The sequence below is a fragment of the Erpetoichthys calabaricus genome, chromosome 5 (genome assembly GCF_900747795.2).
Source record: "Erpetoichthys calabaricus chromosome 5, fErpCal1.3, whole genome shotgun sequence".
Classification (NCBI taxonomy): domain Eukaryota; kingdom Metazoa; phylum Chordata; class Cladistia; order Polypteriformes; family Polypteridae; genus Erpetoichthys; species Erpetoichthys calabaricus.
The window spans coordinates 143,871,294-143,886,613 of NC_041398.2; the positions used below are offsets into that span (position 1 = coordinate 143,871,294).

General features: G+C 38.3%; 1 protein-coding gene across 1 annotated transcript in view; it reads right to left on the reverse strand.

Annotated features, from left to right (window-relative positions):
- The window catches only part of primpol (primase and polymerase (DNA-directed)), a 52,206-nt gene that overhangs the window by 27,132 nt on the left and 9,754 nt on the right, over nt 1-15,320 (reverse strand). Inside the window, exons 3-4 of the mRNA XM_028802115.2 lie at nt 10,268-10,406; nt 94-241 (exon numbers count right to left, since the gene is read on the reverse strand). Coding sequence (XP_028657948.1) covers nt 94-241; nt 10,268-10,406 — 287 coding nt within the window. The remainder of the gene's footprint in view (nt 1-93; nt 242-10,267; nt 10,407-15,320) is intronic.

A 15,320-nucleotide genomic window follows, 5' to 3' on the forward strand; every position in this document is an offset into this window, starting at 1 on the left:
TTAACACTTTAGTTTTAACAGCAGTTCAGCAATTTTCAGCATTGTTATTAATGAGATAGAATTTTTTTCAAATACTGTACTTTAAAAACTTACCAGCATGCAAGTTATCTTTAAAAGCTGCATCACAAAGAAGGAATATAAGATGTCGACTGAACTTTTCTTCAGTACTAGAATCCAAATTTAGTACATCTTCAGTACAGCATTTGATTTGATATACTTCTTCAAGTTTCTGGCAAACATACTGAAAAAAACATCTGGATTTTTAGATGTTCTTGTTATTAATTTCTGACAGTATCTTTACCACCACTTAGGTAGTTTTAGCCCAGGTTTATTTCATCAATATTTTTTATATATTGTAACCAGTTAAAAATGCAGTTGACTGCATCTGCTTTAATAAAAAAATACCTCTAGATCTTATGGCATTTATCAATCACATATATAATTTGTGTCATCTACTTCAAATTATACCACTCTATTTCAGTAAAATACTTTTCAGATAACACAATCCCATCGTTCATCTATTACTGAACCAGCTAGACGGATGCAACAGTCTATAGCAGTAAATAACATCCAGTTATATAACCACCACAAAGGACACAAACACACACCCTCTTTTACTTCTGTATATAAGGTCAATTCAGATTAATTATATATAATATACTACATTTCTTTTGGAATAAATGAGGAAAACCCATGCAGACCAAAGATTTGGACCTTGCAAGCTCAATACAGTAATTGTGCTGGAATTAAAATCCAAGACTGGAGCTGCAAGGTAGACACGGTAACTACTGTACCACCCACAAAAATAAGTGTTTAATAATTTTTAATAATTAAACATTTAAAGTGATAATTTTACAGTACTGTATATTGGAAATGTGCACTGTACAAAAAGATGCAAATAAAGGCCTGTTCTTAAATCTTACAACATGTATGTTCCCTTAGTAAGACTGTAACTTATGTGACTTTGTACGTCTTCACAGTCTTCTTCTTATTATTATTATTAATAATCTTAATTTGCTGATGGTCTTGTGCTCCTGGTAGGTTTATCCTAAACAAATATGTCTATAGGGAGTAGCAAAACAAACAGTAATTCAAAATCATGTTTTCAAGATGGTTCTTGGTAAATATAACCACACAGCATCTGAAGCAGTTAAAAGGGACTTGAAAAATTAACTTCTCTTCTAGGCAAAGACTGTCTTAAAATAAACAATTCATTACATTATGTCTTGCCTGAAGAAGGGGCCTGAGGCGCCGCGAAAGCTTGCATATTGTAATCTTTTTAGTTAGCAAATAAAAGGTGTCATTTTGCTTGACTTCTCACTACATCTATAATGGTTAAAACATTACAACACCATAGTACTATGGATCTCATCTGATAGGACTGATTAATCACAGACAAATGACTTCTAAAGACGACTCAATGTGGCCCTGTTTGCTACACTTGGGTCAGAAAACAAACAACCATAACTCCAACACTGAACACCTAGAGGGACAATCTAGGTCAGTGGTGGTGAACTCCAGGCCTGGAGGGTCGCAGTGGCTACAGGTTTTCATTCTAACCCTGTTCCTAATCAGTGACCAGTTTTCACTGCTAATTAACTTTTTCCCCATCACTTTAATAGCCCTGTTAGAAGAGTTCAGCCCTCTGAACTGATTCCTTACTTCATTAAATGGCAGCCAAGCAGAAATGAGATGCGAAACGAGCTAACAGATGACCAGCTAAACTGGGCCTTCAAACTCCAACCAATTTCACTCCAATCACTTTCTTAATGAGAAGCCAATTCTTGCTGTTAATTAAACCCATTATTTAATTCCATGGCTTGTTGCTGCTCTCGTTCTGCCACAGCACATATTTCGAAAACTGTTGTTTTTCTGTTCTTTCTAAGAGCACCGTCAAAATGTTTTGGTGACCTGAGAGATCAACCTTACCAAGACCATCACCTCTCTTTAATTTCAGATATTGTGTGATGGGCACAGGGGAGCTGGTCATGTGGTGGCTTGTTTTGTGTCTCATGATTGTTTGGCTGCTAATTAAAGAAGAAGAAACAACTATGGGGCCCGAGTCAAGTTAATTAAAAGAAGTACAGTAAATAGCAGCAAAAACTGGTCACTAATTAAGAAGATGGTAAGAATGAAAACCTGCAGCCACTGTGGCACTCCAGGCCTGGAGTTCGCCACCCCTGATCTAGGTGAATAGGATTGGCAAGCTTTTTGGGCTAAGTGGCCTGTTCGTGTTGCAACTATTGTAATGTTCTATAAAAACATTGCTCCAATTATTAAACAAAAGTTTGGACTTAATGTGCACTCAAAAACAATGGCAAGATGTTCACTGCTTACTTTATGATCCAATGCAAAGACTAGCTCTGTCTGGCCTTCTATCTTCTGCTCTGTGGCAGAACCCTTACTACCTAGGGTATGGCTATAACAAAAGTAGGAACTCTTCTACTATAGAGGATAATCTAGTGATCAATCATAAGAGTGGAAGAACACCAGTAATGGAGCTGGACATGGGTGCTGCAATCAGTCCAGCCTTAGCACCAGAAGGTGCAATTTTTATGACCACAAGGGAAGACCACTGTTTCTGAAAGCTCGGACTGCAAAATGCAGTATAGTCCACGACCACAAGAAGCACACACATCCTCATTGAGCTGGCTAGGATGACTGTAAGTGAGAGAAGTCAGTCTGTGAAGAAATCATTGCATTTGAGAAATTTTACAACTAGCTAAGAACTGATCCCTACAACTGGCTGAAAGAACAGTACTCTGACAAGAAGCCAAAGCCGGTCCTGAATCAATGATGTTTTCTTATAAGAATTAAGTAAATAGAATTCATATATTCGTCATAACTTTTTTGCTTGATATAATATTATATCACCCTTAAGTCCCAGGCTGAAGTCTGTACTAGCAGACGTGAGGCTCATCTTAATGCGAGAGACATTTTAGCATCATGCAAAACAAGGCAGTGAGACAGAAGGACAGTTGCCGCACAGGCTTTTAAATGATCGATGTGCAGAGCGACAAGCAGGACACACACCTTGGCAGAAGCAGCACAAAGCCAATAGCTGATCCGTCTGCTTCTCCTTAGCGTGCGTTCAGCTCCCCCCCCCCCCTTCACTACGCTAGCAGGAGAGACGCAAAGTGACAGGAACACAGCACACCTCCAGCGGGGTTGAGCGAAGCGATCGAGACCAGATCATCTCGGAGAGACACTTTGACAACATGCGAGACTACACATTACAACCTTAGGAAGCAAAACCCATAAGGCAGTGACTTTTGCACGTCACGCCCTACTTACAAACAATTTAAAACAAGTTCACAGACATCTAACCTAGCAGTTGTTGGAATGCTTTTGACAGACACATTTCAGGTGCTCCCAGCTCTTAAAACAACGACAAGCAGAACACGCAGCTCGCCAGCAGCAGCAAGCCAGCAGATGATCTGAGTGCATCTCCTTAGCGTGCGTTCAATGCGATGTTTCATAATTTAATATTACAGAATTTAATACCCCATATGAATTTAGTACTTTCAGAATGATAAATTGTTTGATATATGATTATATTCATTATAAGTGATATACATCACTGCTATTGTAAAAACAACTCACAGGACCAAAGTATTACAATTACAGAGATCAGATTGTTCAACAGACCCTTTTCATGGCTGTACCAAGGAACTGCTGGGGAGATGGAACAGTTATTCACTCTGTCTTTGCTTCCTATCTAAAAATGGAGGGAAGAAATAAGGGACAGAAAAAAAAACAACTGACAATTAATCTGGGTGTCCCAGCTGAAAAGCCAACCCTTTTTAAGACGTATTATTGTCTTTATTTACAAACAGTATTACACTCATTAACATTGTTTCTCCGAATGTAGGCCATGGTGGAATCAGGTTTCATAGAATAATCAGATTTCCCTGTTTAATGTAACTTTCTTAATCTCTCCCTAAATAAGTCCTAGTTTGCTCTTATATCCCCTTCATGTGTGCCATGCCATAGAAACGTCCCCGTTAACTGATGAATAACCTCAAGTTGACTACTTTGCTTCAATGCAGCAATGGTTTCAGGCAGAGATGTTTGTGGACTTTTCTGTCTATTGTGGACACTGAATTCAGCAATACTGCCCAAGAATCTCATTTTAGTCACTTGTATTTGCAGTCTTCTTCTTTTGGTCATACAAAAACTTTGTGTACACAAGGAAAATCATATAAATTAAAAGCTTTGTCTAAGAACGCGGGTCTCACTTCACCACAGCTTTATAGTAGTGCTTGGGCACTGGTCTCATGACTCACTAGTAAACTCCAAGACCCCAAGTTATTTACACTTACCATCATGGCCCAAATTATCGGCAACCCTGGAATTTTCCCAGAAAATGCACCATTTCCCCCAGAAAATTATTGCAATTACAAATGTTTTGGTATACACATGTTTATTTCCTTTATGTGCATTGGAACAACACAAAAAAACAGAAAAAAAGCCAAATCTGACATCATGTCACACAGAACTCCAAAAATGGGCTGGACAAAATTATTGGCACCCTTTCAAAATTGTGGGTAAATCGTTTTATTTCAAGCAGATGATGCTCGTTTGAACTCACCTGTGGCAAGAAACAGGTGCTGGCAATATAGCAATCACCCCTGAAGCCAGTTAAAATGGAGAAAAGTTGACTCAACCTTTCTGTTGTGTGTCTGAGTGTGCCAAACTAAGCGTGGAGAACAGAAAGAAGAGCAGAGAATTGTCTGAGGACTTGAGAACAAAAATTGTGGAAAAATATCAACAATCTCAAGGCTACAAGTCCATCTCCAGAGATCTTCATGTTCCTTTGTCCACTGTGCGCAACATAATCAAGAAGTTCACAACACATGGCACTGTAGCTAATCTCCCTGGACGTGGACGGAAGAGAAAAATTGATAAAAGACTGCAACGAAGGATAGTCCGAATGGTGGATAAACAACCCCAGTCAACTTCAAAACATATTCAAGCTGTTCTGCAGACTCAGGGTGCAACAGTGTCAGCTCGAACTATCTGTCGACATCTGAACGAAATAAAACGCTATGGCAGGAGAGCCAGGAGGACCCCACTGGACACAGAAACATAAAAAAGCCAGACTGGAGTTTGCCAAAATGTACCCGAGGAAGCCAAAATCCTTCTGGGTGAACGTCTTGTGGACAGAGGAGACCAAGGTAGAGCTTTTTGGTAAAGCTCATCATTCTACTGTTTACAGAAAACGGAATGAGGCCTACGAAGAAAAGAACACAGTACCTACAGTCAAACATGGTGGAGGTTCTAAGATGTTTTGGGGATTGGCCTCTGGCACTGGATGCCTTGACTGTGTGCAAGGCATCATGAAATCTGAAGACTACCAAAAGATATTGGAGTGCAATGTAGGGCCCAGTGTCAGAAAGCTGGGTCTCCATCAGAGGTCATGGGTGTTTCAGCAGGACAATGACTCCAAACATACCTCTAAAAGCACTCAGAAATGGTTGAAGACAAAACACTGGAGAGTTCTGAAGTGGCCAGCAATGAGTCCGGATCTAAATCCGATTGAACACTTATGGAGAGATCTCAAAATTGCTGTTGGGAGAAGGCGTGCAACCAAATATTAAGTTGAAGGTGCCAATAATTTTGTCCAGCCCGGTTTTTGAGTTTTGTGTGAAATTATGTCAGATTTGGCTTTTTTTCTCTGTTTTTTTGTGTTGTTCCAATGCACATAAAGAAAATAAACATGTGTATACCAAAACATTTATAATTGCAACAATTTTCTGGGAGAAATGGTGTGTTTTCTGGGAAAATTCCAGGGGTGCCGATAATTTCAGCCATGACTATATCTTCTTAGGGTAGCCATTGGTCCTTATCTGCACAGCATACAATACCACCCTATATGAGTGCAGCTGGCCACGCTAACTCTTACTGAATGCATTTCTGTGGTATATGGTACACTTGATTCCAGACAAACTTCAAGGTTCTACTGAAATAACGAAAAAGATCAAAAGAACCAAGAATAAACAGCAAAGTTTCAAAATGCTTATAGACCTCTTTCAAAATAGGGCAACACAAAAACCACATAAAACAAAGATCATCCCTTAATTCGCTCCTAGACTGACATATACTACTGTACCTTCACAGCAGGGCAGGGTAACATGACACTGTGTTTTGTGGTGAGATTACAAGTAAGATTTCCTTCTGATGGTTCTTGCATAAAGGCCATGCTGATGTAAGTAACGTACACAGTAAAGCAGCTAAACCTGCCAGCAGGTCCCTTGCAATCAAATTTTGCAGCCTTCCCCTGCTCTGTAAGCATCATTTAGTTTCATTTTCAGAACATCAGTCAACTGCTTGCACAGCCCAAGGTTCCTGGGTTTGAAATGATGTTTGAAGAGACAAATAATTTATTAGGCTGTGAAATTGTCATCATCTGACAATTCCAACACCTAACAAGCTAATCCAGGGGTGTTCAAATGTTCTCAAGGATCTGTATATACTGTACAGTACACACTATTTTCATATTTTTTTTATTCCCACAGTATGATCATTTGTTCTTTTAGAGCATTTCTGAGCATTTCCTCTTTTTGAACTGTATTTGTAGTAATGCTAAAGCAAGTAACAGTTAGAACATACACTACACAGGTCAGGTCTTTTTCTAGAATATATTAAGTATTTCAAGTTGAGTGAAAGCTTTTCTTAAAATAAAGCAGAAAATATTTTTAAAATATATCAGTTTTAAGTTTGAAAATTTTCACTTTTATCAGTACTGAAGTAAATGTTTAAAAACTATAAGTACAGTAAGTACAGGAGCAGTAAAGTATTTTATTTATCTTAGACTAGAAAATACAAGTAACGTTTCATTTTTTGTTTTACTGAAAACATAACCTTTAATTTTTGCTATAGATTTTAGAGTTCTGTAAGAATGATATCTTTATGAAAAAAAAAAAGAACCAGTAGCTCATCTGGAGGTATTCACAGTAATGACCTTGACCTGAAATAAGCGTGCAGTTTGTTCAAAGAAAATCATGCATGTCAGTTTGACTCAGGTGACAGCTCGGTAGACGCCCCTGTTTTCAACCAGGATGTACTGAGTAGGAAGCCAAACATATGATCATTAAGGTTGCATGTGTGACTTAAAGCTCCCATTTACTCCGCTGCTAAGGAAGTAAGCTCATCAGCAAAAGTATCCTGCTATTTCGTGAGGCTTGTTTCATTATGTTTCAATATAATGAAAAAAATTATATATTTGTCCCCTAGCTCAGACTATCCCAGTGTTTCTCACATGTAGAAAATTTAGCAACGAGCTGCTGCTGCATCAGTTTTCTGCTACCAGTACTGCTACAAAATTATATAAAGAAAATCTAGAACTATTTATGAAGCTGCACTTAACTCTTTCTGAACTTCATGCCATGAAAACTATACATGACTAAGACTTTATTTATGTAATTTGTCACAGCTTTTGTACATCCATACTTCAAAGGAAACACTCACTGATTTTTTTGGGTGTTTTAATGGAGTGCATAAAATTAATTAAACACCATACTCTATTTTAAACACGGCTATTATCTAGATATTGTCTTCGGTACTATATGATTACATAGCCACCAACTTGACACCTAGGTTTCCTTGCCATTCTCCTGTACTGATAAACCAGTCAAGTTATTTATTCTTTATTAAACAGACTCTTAAGGCAAATGATTTTTCAGCTAAACGTCATGAATGTTTTCTGGACTAAGAGCAATTGCTGAAGTCTCCACAAACAACTTTTATACCCAAAGCATTTAGTTGAATTTTTCAAACCTGCCTTATCCATTATAGGATCATGGCTGTACAAGCAGTGATAAGGTAGTGCAATGGCAATATATTCTGTGTTTATATATTATATACTGTATATATACTGTATGTTAGCACCCCTCAGTCCAGACCTAAGAGGGACATGTAGCTCAGCTGACCGAGGGCATGTCAGAGGAAATGGGGACACCTTGAGATGCTAGACATAAAAGCAGTTCCCGAGAGCATGGATACGGTGTGGGGGGCATAGGGTGGTAAAACAGAGCACTTAAAGAGAGCACTTCAGGCATGTACCTTTGCTGTCCTGGGTCTCATATGTAGACGCTGCCATTCACTTGGTTCACTATAATGGGTGAAAGTGTAGCCAGGTTAGTGGAGTGAGTGGAGTGAAGCACAGGAGGTCGGTATGTATGTATGTGCAGGCAAAGGGATGAAGCAGCTTCAGTGTGTGATGCCGCAGAAGACCTAGGCAGTGGAGTGGAGCAATCAATGAAGATGCCAATGGTCCTTTTCAGAGCCACTCACCACCAGTCTTGCATGAAGCGTTGGTTACATTCTTTTGTCTCTCACACCCAAGTCTTTACAATATACTGTATATACTTTCAATATAGGATTTCAACATTTCTTTTTGCTTTATATTGTTTTGTTTGCCATATTTTAAACTTTAATTATTTATATTAACTTTTTTTAAACTGAAAATTCATTTATGTTTATTGCTATTTATTGTTTGTCTTTTTTAATAGACATTAATAAAGTTAAATTTCCTTTTTTTAATTACCCATATTACCACTATGCAAAATAGTAATAACTGTCATAATCATTAATTTAACCGCTCTCTGCCGGATATATCCAGCATCGTAGCGTTATTGCGGACGCCTTACTGCCGGAATTATCCGGCACATTTGCCTGTGGTTATGTGAATGCCTGGCGCGTAGTATAACTGACTATTATTACTACATTGTATTTCGACAACTCTGCGGTTGTATTGGCCGCTCACATGATGTGATTCGAAAGTGAAAGCTGTGAATATGGCGAAACGTAAACTGACTTCAAGTGAGGTTTTGCAGGCAATTTTGGACAATAATTCTGATCATGGTTGTAGCAGTTCTGAAGAAGATTTTAGCGACAATGATGATCAGCAACGTGCGCTGCATGATACTGTGAATGACGACGCATCGGATGATGGCGATGAGTGGGTGTATCCCCAGCATCTCAACTGGACTGCTGCCCGTTATCTGAGCCAGATAAGAAAGATCCAAACCGTGACCGCTTGTTCAAGCTACGTCATTTGATTGACCATTTATTTGAAACATTTCAGCAGGTATTTCAGCAGGTAAATACTGCTTGAATAAATGTAAAGTAAAAAAACGAAAAATTGTTCAGATTTCTCCTGGCATGGGGAATATTTAGGAAGTTGGCGGTTAAAGGGTTAAGCAATTGATTTAAAAATATGTATGAATAAACCCCCAAAAAATGTAACTGTAAACAATAAAATATTGTGAAAATGGCTGTGACATTTTCTGGGGGGGGGGGGGACACCCTCTCCACACACTCCAAAAAGAGGCCCCCACTGCTTTATTTGAAAAAGAAAATATAAACATATTGTGTCAGCATGGTTAAAATGGATGTATCAAGTTGTGTCAATTTGTGCTTGCCTTGGGTTAAGATCCAGTGCATGCACCTCAACTTAGGCATAACGGCAAAGGAGGCCTTTCACTTTATCCTGGCCAAGCTCAAGGTATACATGCACAGAATGACTGACTGAATATTAGAGAGTGGAAAAAAAAAACACACCGAGGTAACATAACTGATACTGCATACTCTATAACTGAAATACCTAAACTGCTTCAGTTTCACTTCATTATACAGTATGTGAAGTGTTAAAGTTGGTAATTTCTGATATAACATCCATACAAGGCAGCAAGGTGCATACATAAATAATAGTACTGCCACACACCATGCTGCTTCCAGAGTCCTGGGTTCAAATGTCAGCCTGGGCACCATTTCAATGGAGTTTATATATTCTTCCATTTTTTACGTGGGTTTTCCTCCCTCATTGTTAAAACAGACAGGTTAAATTAACTGGCAAATGAAAATTGGACCAGTATGATGGAGAGTCGGTATTTGTGACCTGTGACAGACTGCCTTTCAATCCTGGCTGTATTCTCAGTGCTGCCAAAACAGGCACCTCCTTGAGCTTCTGAAATAGACTAGAAAATGTATGGTTGGGATAATATTCTAAATATTTCTCAAAGCTCAATGGCTGTATTATAATAAAAAAAAAATAGGAAAACAGCAAGGTAGTGATTTTCACCTTAACAGTTCCGGAAGTTGATAGTTATAGACACATGTTTTAACATTACTAAGATTTCAAAAACAACCAACATTTAGTACTATAAAATTCATTTGGTCAAACTAATGATCTTGTGTGTTAGGTAAACCTTAAATCAGTTCAGAATAAAAAAATCCAAAACATATTACTAGACCAGTCATGTACCTGGATTAATGCAGCCACCATATTCTTTCCGTTTGCTTCTTTATTTGAAGGCTTGTGGAACTCCAAGTCAAAGTATAGCTTACAAACGCATCCTTCTGGTATTACTTCATAGCAGTGCATTAAAGACTGCATGTGCATCCTATGGTGAAAAAACACATTTAAGATAATAGCTTTAATTAAAAAAAAAAAAAAGATTCAAACAGCACTTTAAATATGACCTTTTGCCTGTATCAGAAATGCAGTGTTAACACATGCATCACACTTTTACTTTCATTTAAGAATTTTAGCATAAGTTTACAGTGTTTCAAATATCTATACCCGAGATAGCTAAAAACAGTATTGTAACATGTTTAAAGTGAGGCCCACCAATGACTCAGGTGCATGAAGGCTACCTATTGCAAACATCAACAGTGAAATGTTAAGAGTTCTGTGATGTCAAATCTCATCCATATCAAGCACCATGTCATGTTTGCTCCATCAAGCAAGCTAAGCCTAGCACCTGTTTTATTTCCACTGCCCTCACCACCAGGTTCTTAAAACCACCTAACAAATTTAACAACTTTTAGTGCCAGCTCCAAAAAATGAACTTGAACAAACCTAGTAAGACAATGATGGCAAGAAGGTCACTGATTAGTTTTTGACTATGCTACCATACTGAATACAAGACTACAAATGAAGAACAATTTGAACTGTTGACATTCTTGAACTATTTTGATCAATAACACACAACTTACAGACAAATGTCAAATAAACTGGAAGAAAAATTCATCATGCTCAGTTTGAATAAAAGCAATTTGAATAAAAACAAGAAACAACTATGTTATACATACATCAAAGATTTGATAGTAATTTTGTGTTTTTCCAGATACTGTGAAATAATACAGGAAAGTATTTATAGATTCTACTTGAGATCAACTCTTGTCAAAAAATTAAATGTTGGTATTTAGAAGTGCAATATGTTGCACAGTTTTCCTCGTTCTTGGAAAAGACAAAAACAGATATCTGGAACAACTTTTTAGCTAGAGAATTTTTCTCTCTCTGGACCCAAAGAAAATAAAACACATTTCAGGTCTTAATGTAACATTTTTTATAGAATTCTGATGAATAGCCATCTGGGTTTATAGGTTTCTAGTTTGTAAGGAGTTATGAGCTTCTGAGGAGGGGAAAAAAAAAATCACAAGGTAGTTAGCACATTATGCCCTTGTCTATTTAAGAAATTCATTAATTAGACCATTATTCTAATTAAAAATCCATATTACTAACCGAGAATGCTAAACCGGATGATGGACGCAGGCACATCCGGCAATGGGCCGTAGCTGCAAAAAGACGTACTGCGCAGGCGCAAAAAGAGTCCGTGAGGGTCGGCTGAGGAGCCGAGAAAGGCGGATAGAAGAGGGCGAGAGAGGCGGATGAGGGGCCGCGAGAGGCGGACAAGACCACAGAAAAAAGGAGTGAGCACAGGAAAAATTGAGAAATGAGGCGCAAAGAGCACCGAAAAAAGGAAACGGCACATAAAAAAGTATTCAAACGCAAGCAAAGCACGAAACACATTGCACACGAAACTAGACCCAAAAAAAAAAAAAAAAAAAAAAAAAAAGAGGCTTGCGCACAACAGCAAGGCCCCCCCCCCCCCCCCCTACAGGCACCGGACGGGACACACACCAAGAGGGGGATTCAACAAGCCCATGGAACACAAAAAAAAGAACACAAAACCACCCCACAGACCCTACAAGCAAGGGACGGGACACACACAAAGAGGGGGATTCAACAAGACACAGGAACACAAAAAGAAAGAAGACGCTCGCGCAACAACAATCCTCAACCCCCCCCACCCCACACACACACACATCCATAAGAAGTGACACCCAAAGCCACATATTCTAAAGTGAACGTCAACACCTTCACACTAGACAGCATAGGTGTCAGCATTGGTGGATCTCCTTACAATAAAGCACTATTAACCGTTCAACTGCAGAAAAAGAAACATATTAACAGTGACTGCGATCCTTCTTATTACTTATCCATATTTCGCATGCTGAGAAAGAAACAAGTCATGAATACACGGTCACGGGTACAAAACGAAAAGGAAAGGATAACAGGAACAAACACACGAAAACGAAAGAAACAACAAAATAGACGGCTATGCAGCATAGGTGGATCTCATTACAATAAGGCACTATTAACCGTTCAACCGCAGAAAAGGCTCCATATTAACAGTGAGTGCAATACTCCTTATTACTTATCCATATTTCTAAAAGAAAAAATGTCTCGACTCCAAAAACGCAAAGCTCAACTAAAGCTTCTAACTAACGATGTACCTAAAAGTAAAAACTTTATGAACTGCATTAGATCCTACAATGGTTCATTTGCTTTTGCATATACCGGAGTAAATATCAGGCCACCAAAAGGCAATGGCCCATACTACTTTCGCATATGTGCACAAATACTGCATCGCATTGGAACAGTGCACCCTGAAACAAATCAACAACGCAAATATGCACAAATCTACATCCTAGATCCACATGACGCAAACTATCAATCAAAGTGCTGCATCGCAACAGGCACGGATTCAAAACGAAACATCTCCCGTCTCAGACATACGTTAATGGCAGCGAAGGCTACAACGGGCTTCTCACACAGCACAGGCAAATCGATTACAGCTCCAAAACAACACGTCCCAAGTACTACACATGCAACAACGCGCCTCTCAAACGGCACAAGAAAAACATACACCAGTAAAATTCATTCGGATTAATGAATGTCATTTGCAATCATTGTCACATTCAGTTCACTTCCCTGAAGAAACAACTGGCAATACAAGTTATACATTTACACGTTGTTGTCAAAAGGGTCAAATTAGACTGCCTTCTTTACATTCATATACTGAATATCTACAGAGGCTTATAACTGACGATGTACCTGAAAGTGAAATCTTTATCAACTACATTAGATCCTACAAATCGGTATCCACTATGAACATTAACGGTGGCACTGCATGTGACATCCGTCTTGAAAAAATGTTGTTTATTGATGAATGTTCAATGGCATGAAGTCACTTACTCAACACCATTCATAAACTTCTACAAACGTTTATGAATAATAATATTCGATTTGAAGGAAAGGTACTTTTATGAGGAGGAGATTTTAGACAGTGATTAGCTATTCTTCCAGATGCCATGCACTCAGCTATTGTTCAGTGCACCTTAAAATACGCAGTACAAAACGAAAAGGAAAGGATAACAGGAACAAACACACGAACACGAAAGAAACAACAAAATAGACGGCTATGCAGCATAGGTGGATCTCATTACAATAAGGCACTATTAACCGTTCAACCGCAGAAAAGGCTCCATATTAACAGTGAGTGCAATACTCCTTATTACTTATCCATATTTCTAAAAGAAAAAATGACTCGACTCCAAATACGCAAAGCTCAACTAAAGCTTCTAACTAACGATGTACCTAAAAGTGAAAACTTTATGAACTGCATTAGATCCTACAATAGTTCATTTAATATGCACAAATCTACATCCTAGATCCACATGACGCAAACTATCAATCAAAGTGCTGCATCGCAACAGGCACGGATTCAAAACGAAACACCTCCCGTCTCAGACATACGTGAATGGCAGCGAAGGCTACAACGGGCTTCTCACACAGCACAGGCAAATCGATTACAGCTCCAAAACAACACGTCCCGAATACTACACATGCAACAACGCGCCTCTCAAACGGCACAAGCAAAACATACACCAGGAAAATTCATTCGGATTAATGAATGTCATTTGCAATCATTGTCATTTAGTTCACTTCCCTGAAGAAACAACTGGCAATACAAGTTATACATTTACACGTTGTTGTCAAAAGGGTCAAATTAGACTGCCTTCTTTACATTCATATACTGAATATCTACAGAAGCTTATAACTGACGATGTACCTGAAAGTGAAATCTTTATCAACTACATTAGATCCTACAAATCGGAATCCACTATGAACATTAACGGTGGCACTGCACGTGACATCCGTCTTGAAAAAATGTTGTTTATTGATGAATGTTCAATGGCATGAACAAACGTTTATGAATAATAATATTCGATTTGGAGGAAAGGTACTTTTATGAGGAGGAGATTTTAGACAGTGATTAGCTATTCTTCCAGATGCCATTCACTCAGCTATTGTTCAGTGCACCTTAAAATACGCAGACAATTGGCATTGCTTTCAAAAGATACAGTTAGTAAAAAAGATACGATGTCCAGAACCAGATCATAACAATTGCTTATTACAACTGAGAGATGGTACACTCACCAATACAGATGGACTTCACCCACATATTATTACAATTCCTCAAGCCTTTATCTGCGACGACTTAGTTACAGAGAGATTTGGAACAGCAATCTCATTAGACCAAATGCCCCTTTTAACATAACGCACTATATTATGTCCAAAAAATATTAATGTGGAAAACATAAATACCCAAGTCATTCCATTACTTCCTGGAAAGACACAACTCTTTCTAAGCTCTGACAAACTTGACTCTGATCACAACAATAACCATCTTAAATGACCTTACAAGTTCTGAGCTGGAATTACCTTTTACACTTAAACGGCGTGTACAAAGAAATTTTCAAATAAACCTTTACACTGTGCCACACACTTTATTGGGTGCTTTCTATTTGCATCATCTACACCGTCACACTATTCTATATCTCATTCATACATCACGCTCTTTGTCATTCCCAACACCAGGGGTTGGCGAGCGAAGCGAGCAGGGGGCGGAGCCCCCTAGTAATAAAAATAAAGAAAATAATTCTTTGTAAACTATATTTCTGAGCAAACACTCTCTCTTCATTAGGAATTAGTATTCCTTGTTCCTTGTTACATTCAGAAGAGTAAGAGTTTGTTTATAGATACAGTCATATAAAAACATTTGGGAACCCCTCTCAGCCTGCATAATAATTTACTCTCAACAAAAAAGATAACAGTGGTATGTCTTTTATTTCCTAGGAACATCTGAGTGCTGGAGTGTTTTCTGAACAAAGATTTTTAGTGAAGC